This window comes from Marmota marmota, unplaced genomic scaffold (assembly GCF_001458135.2).
Source record: "Marmota marmota marmota unplaced genomic scaffold, marMar, whole genome shotgun sequence".
Lineage (NCBI taxonomy): Eukaryota > Metazoa > Chordata > Mammalia > Rodentia > Sciuridae > Marmota > Marmota marmota.
In genome coordinates, this window is record NW_026000057.1 from 38,431,506 (window position 1) to 38,448,592 (window position 17,087).

The 17,087-nt window shown below is 36.4% G+C and overlaps 1 protein-coding gene across 14 annotated transcripts in view; it reads right to left on the reverse strand.

The window, feature by feature from the left end:
• Nucleotides 1-17,087, reverse strand: part of Col25a1 (collagen type XXV alpha 1 chain) — a 469,539-nt gene that overhangs the window by 44,589 nt on the left and 407,863 nt on the right. For 13 of the 14 annotated variants that reach the window (XM_048813730.1, XM_048813728.1, XM_048813727.1 and 10 more), the window contains 5 exons: nucleotides 10,896-10,958; nucleotides 6,636-6,704; nucleotides 5,790-5,834; nucleotides 3,884-3,928; nucleotides 2,758-2,835 (listed from right to left, as the gene is read on the reverse strand). In XM_048813730.1, the coding sequence (XP_048669687.1) occupies nucleotides 2,758-2,835; nucleotides 3,884-3,928; nucleotides 5,790-5,834; nucleotides 6,636-6,704; nucleotides 10,896-10,958 (300 nt within the window). The remainder of the gene's footprint in view (nucleotides 1-2,757; nucleotides 2,836-3,883; nucleotides 3,929-5,789; nucleotides 5,835-6,635; nucleotides 6,705-10,895; nucleotides 10,959-17,087) is intronic. The other variant, XM_015484631.2, reaches the window with a different exon arrangement.

Below are 17,087 nucleotides of genomic sequence, written 5' to 3' on the forward strand. Positions count from 1 at the left end.
GAGAGAGAGAGAGAGAGAGAGAGAGAGAGAGAGAGAGAGAGAATAAGGGAGGGGAGGAGGTAACCAGGAAAAAAAATGGCTGAGCTGAAGACAGATTTTGTACACATTAATAATAAATACTTTACTGGTTAAAAATAGTGGTAGTAAAAAAGGACACATAGAAGTGTAAATCTACCAAAGTTAGATCACATTAGTGAGGCTGAAAAAATGATTTAAAGAGGTATAAAATGGAAAAAATATTTAAAATTAGTTTGTCTTTCAAACTAAAAAAGGAACTTGTACATAAAAAGTACACATACTCATTTAACCACTAAACCTCAATAGAAAGCATGACCAACAGATTAGTCCACTTGGAAGACAGGACCTCAGACAATGAAGACAAAATATATAATCTCAAAAAGAATGTAGATCACACAGTGAAGATGGTAAGAAACCATGAGCAGAACATTCAAGAAATATGGGATAACATAAAAAGACCAAATTTAAGAGTTATTGGGATAAAGGCATAGAGTTCCAAACCAAAGGGATGAACAATCTATTCAATGAAATAATAGCAGAAAATTTTCCAAACACGAAGAATGAATTGGAAAACCAAATAGTATAAGAGGCTTACAGGACACCAGATATACAAAATCACAACAGATCTACATCAAGGCACATTATAATGAAAATGTCTAGCATACAGAATAAGGAGAGAATTTTAAAAGCCACAAGAGAAAAAAAATCAAATTATATATAGAGGGAAACCAATTAGGATATCTGCAGATTTTTCAACCCAGACCCTGAAAGCTAGAAGATCCTGGGACAATATATACCAAGCTCTGAAAGAAAATGGATGCCAACCAAGAATCACATCCAGCAAAATTAAGCTTTAGATTTGATGATATAAAAACCTTCCATTATAAACAAAAGTTAAAAGAATAGAAAGCCTGTACTACACAACATTCTCGGCAAAATATTCCACGATGAGGAAGTGAAAAACAACAATGAAAATCAGCAGAGGGAGGTAAACCTTTACAGCATCTTTACATGCCCACACAATGTAAGCATAGTTTTCTGTTATCAAGAAACTTACAATTTGGTAAGAGGAAAATTAAAATCAATTATGTAATTTGAGAACAATTAAATGGTAATGTTAGAACCTGACTGGTAATGTGGAAAAGTATTCAGAGAAAGAACTCAAGAGGGTGACAACATAGATTTTAGGATACTATTTAGATGGATGAAAGAAAGGGAAAAAAGAATGGGATGAAGATTTATATGGATACTATAAAAATGACCATGCCAGGGGGAACTCTGTGTTGCAAAGAAATAAAAAGTTCTGCATAAGAAAGGCAGATTATAGAGCCTTAAATGTCAGATGGAGGAGATTAGGCTTGATAGAGTACGCAATAGGGGGTCATTTAGATTCCTGAGCAAATTAGAACAATTATAGTAATGGCAGTTTATGAAAATCATCCTGGGAGTGATACATAGTTTGGATTAGAAGGGCAAGGAGGCACTAGCGGAAGATATATTGATCAAGGGTTTGTTATGGAGTTAGGTATGCAGTAAACAGGATGTGGACCTCCTTGGGAATGGAGAGGATGGAAAAAAGAATGGATGAAGGACTAAGACTAGTGTAAAAATGGCTCTAAAGCTTCTACTCCACGAAATACAAAGACTCCACTGACAGAAACTGGTTAGTCAAGAAAGGGGATCATTTGGTAGGTGGGCAGAGTAACCAGCACAATCCTGGGCATTGGTGGAAATCGATGGGCAATGGTGCACCTATAGGGAACTGTTCCTACAAGTACACCAAGATCAGATCCCAAGATGACAGAATTGGAATCGTAATGTGAAGAACACAGGGGGAGTCATTAAGAAAAGATCAGATACTTCAGAATATAAAAAACTGGGGTGTGGACAGAGAAATTGGACACACCAACACAGAATAGCACCATGAAGGAAAATGGAAGTAGAGTCTGAAGAAAAAGAATTTTAAAAGGAAGGTGGTTTGGTACAAATGTCACAGAAAAGTCAAGAATGACAAATATTATGGGCTTTATCTAGAGGTTATCATTGATCTTTGTAAGAGAAGTTGCAATAGAATGACAGGGACTCAAGTGCAGGAGTCTAAATCTGAAGAGGAAGAGTAAGAAGCAAAGGTGGTGGAGCCGTCTAGTCTATTTTTGACTTAACGGAAGGAAAAGAATTGAATGGTAGCAGTTGTAAGAAATACTTACAGGGGGGTTATGAGGTGCTAAGCACTGTTTTAAGCATAGGCTATGTAGGTCATTTGCTCTGTTCAGGAACCCTATGAAGCAGATATCATCTCATTTTATAGATGGGAAAACCAAGGCACAGGGAAATGAAATAACTTGCTCTAGGTCATGCATTTAGTAAGTAAGAGGGCTGAGATTTGAACCTGAGCAATTTCCACTCTAGAGCCACAGAGCTCTTAATTGCTTTGCCCAGCTCCCTCTTTAAGCAAAGAAGTAAAAGTCAACCAAATTAACACAAAGTTTATACTTGATAAGGCTTAGGAATGTTTGAAGGTAGAAGGGAAAAAAAAAGAAAGAGAGAGATTTCAAATTGCTATGAGGTGAAGATTACTGGGGCCAGATACTGGAATGGGCTCAGGATGACAGGGAGCAGGTGTGCTTCAAGGAATGGAGTGCTCTGAGATTAAAGGGGTGTGGGAGCTTATGCTGGCGTGTGCTACATGGCACCCATCAGTGTTCTCCTTGTGTCTCAGGGCAGGGAGCAGTCACTTGCCTGTAAAGCTTCATGGAGGTTGCCATTGTAGTCTATGATTTCGGTGGCTCCTTGATCTCCTTTTTGCCCAGGTGGACCCTACAACAAAAATGAATTGAGGGAACACCATGGGAGTTAGACTGGTGTATAACAGGACTATAGAAAACACAGAAGCAAAGCTGGGGTTGTAGCTCAGTGGTAGAACGCTTGCCTAGCACATGTGAAGGCCTGGGTTCAATCCTCTGTACCACATAAATATAAATAAAATAAAGGTATTATTGCATCCAACTACAACTAAAAAATAAATATTAAAAAAAGAAAACACAGAAGCAATATCTTGTGGCTCTCTCTGACTATTGCTTCCTCGCCAGGACCCAAGTGCAAACCACTTCTAACTTCCTGTCTGTGGTAGGTAAAAGATTTTTGAAAGACCTATGATTTAAACTCTGAAACCATTTTCTGAACATTATACAATACAGGCTAATCTGATGTGATTTACAAAATTTTATTAGCTTTATTCACATTTATTTTAAAACCTCCTATCCACTTTCCACTCATCTATACCTGATAGATTATACCTTCTCATTCCTTAAGAAGATAGAATAACGTTCTATGGGAAATGCTTGGCTTTCCTAGTGGGAATAGAATCCCATGAAAAGGAAGCCAAATAAGGAACAAAAAGAGACTTCTACTCGACTCATTATATCTGCTACATAATTTCCATTAGTCATGTCCTAATTCCCTGCCTGTTTTAAAAAATACTCTAAACAAATGGGCTATTGCTCTCTTTATAATCGGGTTAATTGAAACATGGGAAATTCTATTATCTGTATGGCTGTAGGCTCGCTATTACTCCTTTGTCAGAAGGAAAGTTTTACACCTTCTCAATAAAGCTTATTGCACATGCTAGAATGTCCACACTCACTGCATGTGCTAGAATGTCCACACTTATTGCTCCTGGAAACAAAAGTCAAAAATAAAGAGAAGGGGGAAGGGAAGGCAGCAGGAATATTTAGAGTGGCCCTTCTCCAATGCTATTATCGGGCATTATTAGTCCAGATGGCACTCATAAGGTCACATACACACATACTACATCAAGTCTGAGTTTGTAGGGGGCAAAAAAGTTGATATAAGAGGGTTCACTTACCCTTGGTCCCAGAGCTCCAGAGTCTCCTTTGTCACCACGGTCACCCTTTCCCAATTAAAAAAGAAAAAAGTTAATTAGTAGTAGGACCAATGGTCTAGAAATTTCTCAAGTCTAAGGATGTATTTATACCATAGTGCATCCCTTTAAATATAAACTTCTGATGTGGAAAACAATAACAATCACCACCAATGCACCAATGCAAATGCTTTTTTTTTTTTTTTAAGATGCACCTTACAGGGCTGGGGTTGTAGCTCAATGGCAAACTAATCTTCAGCACCACATAAAAATAAATAAATATTTTTGTAACGTTTTGAACAACCCACAATAAAAAATTAAAAAAAAAAAAAAAAGAAGATAAAAAAAAAAAAGACATGAATTGGGGTGAGAATACTTTATATACAAAGATATGAAAAATTGTGCTCTGTATGTGTAATAAGAATTGTAATGCATTCCACTGTCGTGTATTTAAAAAAATAAAATCAATAATAAAAAAAATAAATAAATAAATAAAATGCCAACCCCCCCCCAAAAAAAATAAAAAATAAAAAATAAATAAATAAATAAATAAAGATATTGTGTGTATCTACAATTAAAAAATTTAAAAAACAAAAAGATGCACCTTACAGGTAATCACAACTTCCCTTTCAGATAATTATTGTCTTGGAACAATAGTATAGTTTATATAGTAACTTTGCTAGGTGGAATCTACATAAACAAAGCAAGTGGTTTCTACAGCAACCAAAGTCCATACGAACTGAGCTATGTTCTTTTTAGTTAGAGGGATTTGGGGCAAAGGGAAAAAAGGTCAAACAGTTGTGTTGCCTGTTTTCAGAGAAGAAACATATAGATAATTGGGACAGAGAGGAACAGAGAGCTCATTATAGGGAGAATTAGGAAAGTAGGGTCACAGACTAGACCTCCTTTTGATGATGGAGATCTAAGGCAAAGTTCATCTGCAGGTATAGGCATTTTAACCCTTGGTGCTGAAGTGGACAGCAGCCAGTGGGAACAGGTTGGCAGGGACGAAGGTCAGGGGCAGGGCAGTGCTTTCTCCCCGTCCCCCTTCAATCCAATATAAAAACTCTGAAATTTTATTTATGATGTCAGAACTCCACTTGTAAAGACACTATGAATAGTCTAAGCCCTCAAAATTAGTCCAGACTGCAACTTTGGAGAAAACATTTCAAACTGTGTAGATTTGAAGGTTCTTGAAAACAGCTTAAATTTAGAGACCTTTTCCTACATGGAATTCAAAACATTTTTGTCTTTCTACCTATCTCTATGAAATGGGTAAGAAAGGTAAGAAAGGTAAGAAAGGAAAAGGATTAGAAATTTACCCATCCACATAATGCTAATAACATCACCCATAATAATGTAATTTGCTGTGAATGGAGAATTAATAATCTCTAATTTCTGCTTTCTTCATTTTGTACCCATTTTTCCATGTTATCAGCCAATGGTACTTTAATTAACTGTTAATGACTCTGCCAACAGCGCATATGTTCTTGCAGACAAGATAAAGAACACGACAAAGAAAAGGAATTTAATTGGTGGGCAAATTTTAATGCAATGAAGGAAGTTACCTTATTTAAAGGCAAAATATAACTTGAATATTTATCATAAATATAGGCAGGAAGTGAAAAGTAAGATTATACAATTAAGTACTTTTTTCCCCAAAGAAGTGCTAAAAACAAAAAGAAAATATAACTTATCAAAGAAAGACCTACAGCACAAGAACATACAAAAACAAAAAGATAAGAAAATTTTTTGATATTATCATAGGGACAAAATTATTGCAATCCCTGTGTGTGAAAGCTTTTAATCTAAACATGATTCTCCATGGAAAAGGCAAAAAGGACAGATCGTGAGGCCTCAAGTTACATTAAAATGTTACCCAGTTACTGACCTTGGACCCCTTTGGGCCTCTAGTTCCTGATTCACCTTGTTTTCCCTATGACAGGAGAAGATGAAGATGAAAAGGGAAAATGACAGAGGAGATAAGAACAGGAAAAGGAAATTAGCAGTGACTCAGAATAACGAGGAAACAGGGAAACACTTTATTTTAACGGCCTCAATATGTATATGGCTGGTGAATACAACACTAAGCACACATATCATCACCGTATCATTAGTTCGCTCCCTGGTTTTTCCATCAGCCTTCATTCCATTATTACTCTGAAGACAGCCCTCCCCCATCAGTGGATGGGAAGAGTACTGTAAGTAATTCTCATTAGTCTCAACAATGCTCGTCTGCATAAATTTCCTTTTCATCAGATTGTAAATCGTTTCCCATAGCTCTCGGATAGGTTATTAAAATAAAGTGTGGCCACATTAGTTTGCAGGAAGTTTAGATGAATCAAGATTGAACAGGTAAACAAATCCTTAGCTCTAATATTTTCAAGGTTTTACACTCCATCAAGTTACCATGGAAATGAGCACAGCACTTACCAACAGAGATTTTTCTCAGTAGGTTTTAATACACATCAAGTGATAACAGGTTAATATGACGGTATTCTCCCTTTACACTTGAATGTGTCATTAAATTTGTTCACTGAACTGAACAGAGTAAACAGGGAAAGTTGAATTATAAAATCCCTTTTGAAAACAAGCAATCAGTATGCATTTCAATAAGTTATTTCTAATTTTAGCTGTTTTAATACCTGTTGAGGAATTTTCTACAAAATGTTCTACAGGCAAGTGGCAGGCATTCCTAAATCAAAGAGTGTTCTCTTTCAATGTAAGCATAACTGACCTTTGGTCCAGGGACTCCAGGATCCCCTCGCTCACCTCTTCCAGGAGGCCCTGCCTCCCCACGTTCACCCTGTCACAAATTAGAAGACAGGTAAATGACACGCCCAGATGGGTCAGTGTGGATACTAAATAAATTGAATAAAATAAAAATGAGCAAAGAGTCACCATTTACTTACTATATACTCAGCACTGTTCTCATCTCTTCACTGAATTATCCCATTTAATAATAAAAAACAATCTTTGCTGGTTAATTTAAGTGTCTGGATTAAGGAATACCTAGAGATCTGGTAAAGCGTTATTTCTGGGTGAGTCTGAGAAGGTTTCCAGAGGAAATTGGCATATAAGTCAGTGGACAGAGTGGGAAAGATCTACCTTCCATGTGGATGGCCATCATCAACTTGGCGGGGGGCTAGGCAAAACAAAAAGGCAAAATCTCCCTCTACCCCTCCTAGACCAAGGACACCCTTCTTTTCTTGCCCTTGGACATCAGAACTCCAGAGTTCAGCCTTCAGACTCCAGAGTGTGCACCAGTATTCCCTGTGTTCTCAGGCTTAAAGCCTTAAAGAATCAGTCAGCTGCCCTGGTTCTAAAGCCTTTGGACTTGGACTGGGTCACAAGAATTGGCCTCTCTGGACTCCCTCCTGCCTGCCGATGGCCTATTGTGGGACTTCTTAGCCTCCTTATCACAGTAGTCCATTCCCCTAATAAATTCCTATCCCTCCATCCATCTTGGTTCTGTCTCTTGGGAGAACTCCAAACTAACGTACAATTATGCAGCATTCCCATTATCATCCCCATTATATAATCAAATGGCTAGGCAAATGCCTGTCAGATGGCTATGTTGTTAAATAGAAAGCCCTTTAAAGAGAATTGATAAAAGCTATCATCTATCTCAAGACAGGAATTGACATTAATTCTCATTCTGCAGTCACTTTTTAAGTATTATTGTCAAGAAGCATGGCATAGTGGTTATTTCTCAGGCTTTGTAACATGTAAGATTTTAATTCTCTGTCATTTGCCAGCTCGGTATTTTGGGACAAGTTTGTTAAATTCTGAAGGCCTCAGTTACCCTGATCTCAAAACTTCAGAATGGTGTAAGACAGAAGAATTGTAGCTTTTTCAAATATTAGTAGCTCTGTGAAGTCTAAAGATGCTTACTGTCCTCTAGGAGCCAGTGACCTAATTAGACAAGATCCACAAGAACAAATCCATTAATAATTAAGGATTAATGTAAGGCTCTATGTGACAGAAGAGGAAACACCACTGAACCTTAAATGTTGTCGACTAGCTCTCTGGAGGTGAGACTCAAATCACATCCTAAAGGGTCTATAGGGCTTACTTTATAACCACTGATGAGGGCAGGAACTGTACAAAATACATGAATTAACCTATTTAATTCTCAAGACAAACAAGACAGATATTCACATTCTACAGACAAAGAAACCAAAAATGAGAGCTGTTGCCCAAAGTAATAAAGCTTTTAAACAAAAAGAGCTGAAATTTAAAACTGATTACGCTCAATCTTCAATTGTTGCATAATTGTATACCAATTTTGTATATTCTCTAATCATTTTCATAAGATAAATTCCTAGTTGGGGAAATTCCTGGGTTAAAAGTATGAATGTTTTTAAGTCTTGCCAAAGATGGTGCCATTTTATGTTCTCTAGAGACTGTTTTGTTTCCTACAAGATGGGTAGAATTTCAATAATCAGACTTGGAATTCAGACAGTGGATGGTGTGTTATAGAAGAGAGAGTTGCCTTCCTCACTGAAGAAACTGATTCATTTTGGAAAGGATAAGAAAGAAGGATTGGATCCAGGATGGGTAACACAGGGCTCCAAATTCAGAAATCCTTTTCTGCAACATGCCCACTTTGGGAAGCCTTTGTGGTTTTGCAGGTGATGTGGGACAGGAATGAAAGACTCAGTAGGTGTCTGAGCAGCAACAGAGGAGGGTGTGAAGATGGGAGGCTGAGAGAAAGGCCAGGGGCTTGACCGGACACAGAAGATGGTAAAGATGGTCCAGAAGCCGAGGGACTTCCTTCTATTTTTGTCTTTTGATCCCTCTGTAACAGAGTGAGACTGAAGGACTTCTCTTGGCATATGGAATTTTTATTAACTATAAGATTATCTTAGGGAAAAATAAAAACCTAAAAAAATCAATGCATCCGTAGTTTCCTATAGTAGCGAAGTCTACATATCTTTACATGGAATCACTTTTTTTTTCTTCTTTTCTTTTTTAAATCACAATGCCCCTAACTAGTTTGCCTGAAATACTATTTGTTTGTTTATTTCTTTTTCTCCTTCTGCCCCTTCCTCACCCACAGTGGATGTAAGCTTTAGGAGGGGAGAGAATGTTTGTGTTGCATTGACTCTCCTTTCTCAATACCAAAAAATCAACCAACCAAACAAAAAAATCCGGAAAAACTTCACTGACTTAATAAATACACAATGTTACTCAGAGTATTCTAAAATAGTCTGATGAAAACATAATTTCTTTAGACAGATGTAGGTTCCTCACAGGCACTGATGTAGGTGCTCAGGACACACTACAGACTTTCAGATGAGATTATACATCTTTCTTCACTATGATTTCTCTTTGCTGGTGTTGGGAAAAAAATGCAATCTTATTTTATTTTTTAAATCTGAAGCCAGTGGTACAAATCCAGACTGACTATATGAATAGAAATGAGTACTGTTCGATGGAGATTTTAACATAATCATAACTCTTACCTTGATACTGAGCTCAAGACAGGCAATTCAGTTGTCAATTAACTTCAAAATATTGCTAATGAAATAAATTTCCTATCCACAGCTCTGCTTGTGAACCCAAGCAAGGACAGCACATTCTTTTACTGGGGGTTCAGAGTAGTATCTGTCATGAAGTATATGGTCTATAGAATCATGCTAGGTTCTTCATGTCTGGATTTTTTTTTTAAAATTTGAAACTGTAGAGTAATTTATGATCAGTTAAGTAAAGAAGAGATACTTAGAGATCAATTCCACTCTCTACTGCCTGGGTTTCTTTAATTTTCCCATGTATATAAACAAAGTGCACCAGCATTTACAGATGCAGTCCATGCTGGTTTTCTCCTACAGTGAGTGACCAGCCCTCCCCTTTGTGTGTCCTGCTCATCTTCAAGGCTGCTTCCTTTCCTCCCCCAACACACAGCAGTTCTTAGATCAACAGGGAATGCTCATTATTCTCTTGCTTTCTCTCTTTTTCTTCCAGAAAGGCTTTTCTTGTGTGAATCTGTTCAGGCTAAAACAGGCATTCCTCATACTTCACTAATAAGCCTGACAGCTCATTATGTGGCAAAAAAAAAATTTTCTTAAGAAAATAACAATTTTGTATAATTCCACTGAGTTTCAGACCCCCTTTGGCCACACATAGTTTCCATGTACGAGGATTAGAGTTATTTTTACTTGACCAGCGGAAATGAGGACTAGTCCTGTCAGAACAGATCATGAACATATTTCTTTAACTCTTGGAAATCATCCCTGGCTTTCTTCTGGGGAAAACAATATACATTGAGGCAAAGACCATATAAAAGTGGTATAAAAATAAAAGAATGTAGTTTGATGTCATTTCCCCATCCTTTGATTCATGCGTCTGTCATGAGTCCAGTTCTATCATCAGAGCTGTACTTTTTTTATGTCTTACTGGGTAGATAAAGAGAATCCTGGGTCTGACTGTCTCTGCAGCACCATATAAACCTTTTGCTTTTAGAGTCCTCTCTATGGCTACCATGTCAAGGAGCATGAGATGGTTTTCATTACAGAATATTTCTGCAGTTATCATTCAGGGTGGAGCCTTTTGGAAAAAAAGCACTTGGAAATCTATATGATATCTGTACTTGCCTTTGAAATCTAGGGAGCGATAGGAATAGTAATAATGTTTGATTTACAAGTATATCCTAAAGTGGGTGATGAGCAGCAGGAGTTAATGAGTTATCTCCCTCCTCTTCACAGTTCCTCTACTGTTCCATAAGGCCAGAAGGTTAATAGCATCATAACAATTTAGGAGGGATCTGGAGGACAAGTTAACAATACATTCCACAAGTCTGTTGTCTTGCTTAAGGGTTTCTGGAATTGACTTTCCTTTGCTCTATTTAGTAATGGTGATCTCTCTAGAAGTGCCATTAATGGCACATTAGACTGCTTTATTTCTTAAGGCAGAAATATCTGGTCACCTCTTTCAACAAGTATGACAAAAATTTAAAAAAAAAAAAAAAAGGAGCAGAAGAAAAGACTCCACTTACTTTTGTTCCTGGTAATCCTGGTAAGCCTGGTTCCCCCTGAGGACCAATGAAACCTGGTTCTCCCTTTGAAAAGATGGGCACACAAGATCACTGTTAATTTGACAGTAAATAAAGCTAAATTCATTTCCTCCCTTTGGTATTTTACTTCCTTGAAAGTATACTACAGTTTTGCTGAGATCAAGTTATTGTCTATAAAATTAATCAGAACTGGTTTTGATCTAATGAAAACTCTTTGAGAAATACTCTGGAAAATTAGATCAATTGTTTCACATTTTTCCCCTCATCTGTTTTCCAATGGATTTTTTTTTTTTAATCACTTACCAAATTAAGACCGGTTGTGATTGGGTGATGTGGTAGGTGTCCTCTAAGATGGGCTTCAGTGATCCCACTCCTGTGTATCTGCCCTTGTGTAATTCCCTCCCCTTGACTATGACCAGATTTACTGACTCACAGCTTATGAACAGAATATGAAGAAGTGATGGGATAGTATAAGCTGTAAAAAGACAGAGGTGGCTTCCACTTGGGGAACCTCTCTTGTTTTTTCTCACTTGGATCTCTTGCTTTGGGGAAGGAAGCTGCCTTATTGTGAGCAGCCCTTTAGAGAGGCCCACACTGTAGAATGAAACCAGCCAACAACCACACATGCAAATTTGGTCGTGGATGCCCCAGCCTTGTAGAATGTTCTGTAAGACACAGTCTTGCTGACTATTTCACTGCAACCTCATGGGAGATTCTGAGCCAAAGGCACCTAGCCATTCTGTGCTTGTATTATAGTCCCTCAGAAACTGTGAAATAACTAATATCCATTGTTTTAAAGTACAAAGTTTTAGGGTAAGATGGTAGGCAGCAATAGATAACTGTTATGATAGATATAGCTAGGGAAGAGACTCAGGAATGGAAAGCATGAAAGATAAAAATCTTCCTTGCCATATCTGCAGAATCATTATTTCCATCATCTGTAGAAACTCCAGTTGTGGTGTAATTGGACCTACATTTGGTCCTGGTCCCCAACTCTTGGCACAGACCTCTTAAAACCCTGGGAATATTCTTAATGATAGAGGCAAGGGACATTTGTTACTCTTAACAGTCTCTTCCAACTATACCTGATTTTATGCAAATGAAGTGACTCTTGTTGGGCCCCTAATTAGCTTTAAGATGGAGAACTGACTGCCAGAGGAACCAACCCTGTGATTAGAGGGTTGGAACTTACTGGTGTACCTCCTGATCTCCATCAGGGGCAGATGTCTGGAGATTGAGCTCAATCACCAAAGGCCAGTGACTTCATAGATCATGCCCATGTAATGGAACCTCATTAAAACCCCCAAACAGCAGGGACCTAAGAGCTTCCAAGATGGTGAACACATTTAATGCCAGGAGGGTAGACCATCCCAACTCTACAGGGAAGAGGCTTTTTGAGCTCAGGACTCTTCTAGATCTTGCTTCTGTACTATTTACCTGGCTATTCCTTTTACCCTTTATAATAAACTGAAATAGTAAGTATAGCATTTTCCCGAGTTCTGTGAGTCATTCTAGCAAATTAGCAAACCTGAAGGGGGTATTGTGAGAACCTGTAAGTTTGTAGTCAAGTCAGATGTAAGTGCCAGTAACCTGGGAATTTCATACCTGCTACTGGCAAAGGGAAATGAGGTCACTCTTGTGGGACTGAGTCCTTAGATGTGTGGGGTCTGGTACTAATTAGAGTAGTGTCAAAATAGGATCGAATTGTTCATGTCAGAAAGCTGGAAAACCGGTGTTGGAAAAGACACCACATATTTGGTGTCAAAAACGAGAAGAAGAAGAATAACAAAAACCTGAACCAGTATTCACATTGTCTTGAATATAATATTAAGTTTTATTTTCTTTTTAACTATGAAAGCTCAAGGGCCCAACTACCTAAAATATATACCAAAAATTTCAAGCAAACCTATAATGGCTTTGTTCCCATATTTACTCCCTGCCCCTTGGATTACTTCTGGAGTAGTTGTTCATGTTGTTTGATACACTTGATGTTTTCCTAATGCAGCAATATTTCAAACTTGGTCTTATGATACTTGGAGCTAAGCAGAAAAGTACTGAGAGGATGTTCTAGAAGATATGTTAAAATGTTATCTAATATATTTCAAACAAGTAAAATTTAAAATCTACTGTGCAAAATATGGGGTACTGGGTGGGGAACAAAGGCTATCATGCTACAAAATGCATGTTGATACACAGCTCAAACAGATTTACTCTAACCTAGGTGCTCCTGGTACTAATCTAAGAAAATAAAGTTAAGTGGGGCATTAATGCTTTAGGTTTATTGCCTACAAACCTTTTACAACTACTCTACATATCCCATTGTCTTCCATCTAATGGAATGGAGAATTAGAACAAATCATTTTGTTCTAACAAAATGGATGTCTTCATAGTTCAAAATAAAAATATGAACTCTATTCAGAAAAAATAAATGATTACCATTATACTTCTATTGAGAGTTTAACTTATTTCACAAACAAAAACAATACATGCATTTAAAATTAAAATATTCCTAATAAAATGATATGTACAAATAAATATTCCCTCATTTTCAAAAAAGAAAAAAAATGCTCACTGAAGTCCACAATAAAGTCATTAATAAAGACTTACTGTCATGAAAATGTAATACAATCTAATAGGTTGAAAATTTCAGATTAGAAGGGAACCTTACATATCTTCAAGGAGAAATAAAATGACCTGTTTAGGATATCAAATAGTTGTAGCCCCCTTAACACATACTAATAAAAAAGAAGAAGAAAAGTAAATGCTGCGGAAACATATTTCTTATTTAGGTTAGTGTTTAGTTTATAAAAAGATGAAGCATGCAGTTACATAATTCACAAATAAGTAAGGTTTTGCGACCTCAGTGTTCTGAGACAAGTGTTTTTTCATCATTTTTGGAAACAGAACATATATTAAATTTTTCTTAGAATATAAAAAATTCCTATGAATAGAAAGTTCAGGAGTAAAATTTTTATTTCAAGATATAAAATTAGAATGTATTTGATAGTACTGACAATTTTGGCACTATTAATATTTGCTAATTTTATAGGCTTTGATTATGACCATTTTTATCTGATAATTCCATATTGATATATTCTGAGAGTCATATTCTTATATTACTTTATTCAAGGAGTCAAATAGCATACTTTTAGGATCTCAGTTTTAAGTTCAGTTATTTCCAGAGCTCTAAGTCACTTTAAGGACATTCCCTCCATTTTCTCTGTGTCTTGGGGGGACAGGAAGGAGCTAATTATTGGTATCTTTTCTCTCTCAGGCTTCAAAAACAGTTATTAATGTAAACAGGGCATGAGTATGTCTACTTGTGATCTTGAGCCATTTGGACTATTTCTTACCTCCCTAAACTTATAGCATAGGTTCTCAAAGTATGCTCTGGACCTTTTCAGGGAATCCTAAAGGTCAAACTATTTTCATAATAGTACAAAGACATTATTTGCTTTTCTATTTTCATTTCCTCAAGAATGCAAATTATGAAAATTTCATGATATGGTTTTATATTTTATACTGCACTTAATGTTTAAGAAACTGTCACTATGGAGTTTGGGAGTAGCAAAGAATATCAACAGTAATCGAATAGACTATTGAAATAACCTTCTTGTGTCCAATTACATATCAGTATGAGACTGTTTTTTTCTTCATATACATCAGCCAGAACAGCCAACTGAACAGACTGACTGTAGAAGCAGATGTGAGATTCCGTTACACCAGACAATCCTCTTCAAAAAAAAAAAAAATGTATACCAATATTATTCTCCTTAAGAAACATTTTTCAGTCTCATTTTGGAAAATTCAGCTATATTTAATAAAATGTTATTTAATATAATAAAATTTTCTAACACAGAAATTCAATAGATAAAACCTACCTAAACAAAAGCTCTTTAGGAGTGTTTAGGGGTTCTCAGACTGAGTGTTTGAGAACTGTAGGTACAGAAGTGGAGAGTGGAGATGAAGTCTGACTTTTGCAAACTGGAGTCTTTGAAGCCAAGAAATGGAAGATTCTGGCTTCACCAAAGGGTGCTTAGTCAAGACTTACTGTAGGATAATGTGAGCACAACATAGCATCCTCCCCAGAATAAAGTGTACATCATATACCTATTATTTTTTCTTTATGGGCTCAAATATGTTAGTTATCATTAATATTAGCTAATATTCCAACATTTCTGCATCCTAACTGGTGCATCACCTAAAGGTAATCTCTTAACACTTTCAACCACCCTAGGAAAATGCTCAATAACTCTTCAATTTCTTTCAAGAAGTAACCCTAAATTTTCTCATGTGAACATACCATTTTATGAGACAGAACCCACCTGCCAAGGCATTTAAGATTGCAAAACCAAAAGAAGTTTAAAACATATCAGAACCATGTAAGGTAGAAGAGACAGGTTTACTAAGAATGAGTTGTCTTTCTTTTAATACAGGAGGATAAGAATCATACCATTGAATTTCCCTAAATAAATGTAATCCTTTCAAACAAATCTTGTTTCTTTGTGGAGGAGTGATGTATAGTGTAAATGCTCTAGAATTCCCTAAACTCTCTAGAGAAGGACAATGACAATCTAAAATTATGTAATAATACTTTCTTGTGATATAAAAATTAAGCAAATGGTTCTTCTGCTCTAGTCACAATTCCTAATTTGCAGGATAGACAAAGGAGAAGGTCAGGGGAAAAAATAAGAAGCTGAAATGATTCAAAGTCATAGCACTTTGGAATAATCATATTTAGAGAAAAATCAGAATATACCAGAACAAGATTACATGTCTGCAGAGCAACAAACAGGAAAAATAACAATTTATACTGGAATATATAATGATTCTAAAAGCTGTTTTGCATATTTAATCTCACTGAATGAACACAAAATAGAAGAATGCTAAGTTGAAAATTATTCACATGTATTCATCTGAGTAGACAAAGTGGGGAGAATACAATAGAGGAAATCCGAACTATAATGGAATTAAACTCTGACATTACTTTTAATGAAGAAAAAAATAAATTAGAGGATTTTTTCAAACTAGGCAATTGCTGAATTAGAAAATCCAATTTCTAATTTCACTTAATCATTTTAGGAATAACATAGGACCTTAAAGTGGAGATCCTCTGAAGAGGGCAGGGGCTGGCTATCTTAATTAGGGAAGTATAGACTTAAACAGCAAACAGTAAGCACAACAGCTCGACCATTAAAAGAAAACAAGTGAACGTGATATTTTCTGAAATTATTAATTTTTTAAGTTAATGATCTCTTAGTGCTTTTTTTAAAAAAGGAAAATAACAAAAATGTTCAAGATAAATGGGGGAAAGGCAGAGGTTTTAAACATCTGGCCTGTTATGCATACCAGGGTTACAATGAACAACATCAGAATAAGCAGGGTACCAATTTTTTTCAGAGCCTCTTTAATCTATTTCCCTCTAGCTTCACATACAGAGGTATATGTGTTTATAAATAGAAATATGATTGTAGCATCATATTTGTGGCATTTTTTTCCATCTTTCTATTCACTCACCATCTCTCATTAGGCAGCATTTGAGGTTTTTACTTTTGCTACTAGTGAGATTAACAAGAGGATGAAGTCTATCCTTACACTGGTGATGCTGACTGCGTGTGGAGGGGAATGGAAGAGTGAAGGCAACCAAATTCAAAGTCATTGCTTGCAAATTTCACATCCAACTAAAAGGGGAGAGAACAGGAAAAAGAGGGAGAGAAGGAAGAGGAGAAGGAGCAGTGGAGGAATGTAGGGAAGGGAGGTGAAAGAGAAGAGGGGAGAGAAGAAGTGGAAAGGAACTTCTCCTCTTAAAGATTCCTGTTCCTCTCTCCATTACCATAACCATGGAATTCAGATTTAATCTGCTTCCTCTTTATATTGTTGTTTTATGGTCCAGGAAAAGTCCATTTGGATTTACTCTTGGAGCAAATAAAAATATAAACAATATATTATCTACGTTAAAATAAGCACAGAACTATGATTTAACCAAATTCTGGGAATAAAAGATACACATTATTTATCAGAACCATTAACACAATCTTAAATTTTAATTCCTAAACCACAATGAACAGATGATACTCTGTTCTGCTACCTCAGCCACATGTTAACATATAACTAAGTGACTGTCAGAGAATCAGAAATCTCAGTTCTTCTGGTTTTAGTGCAATGGGAGTAATA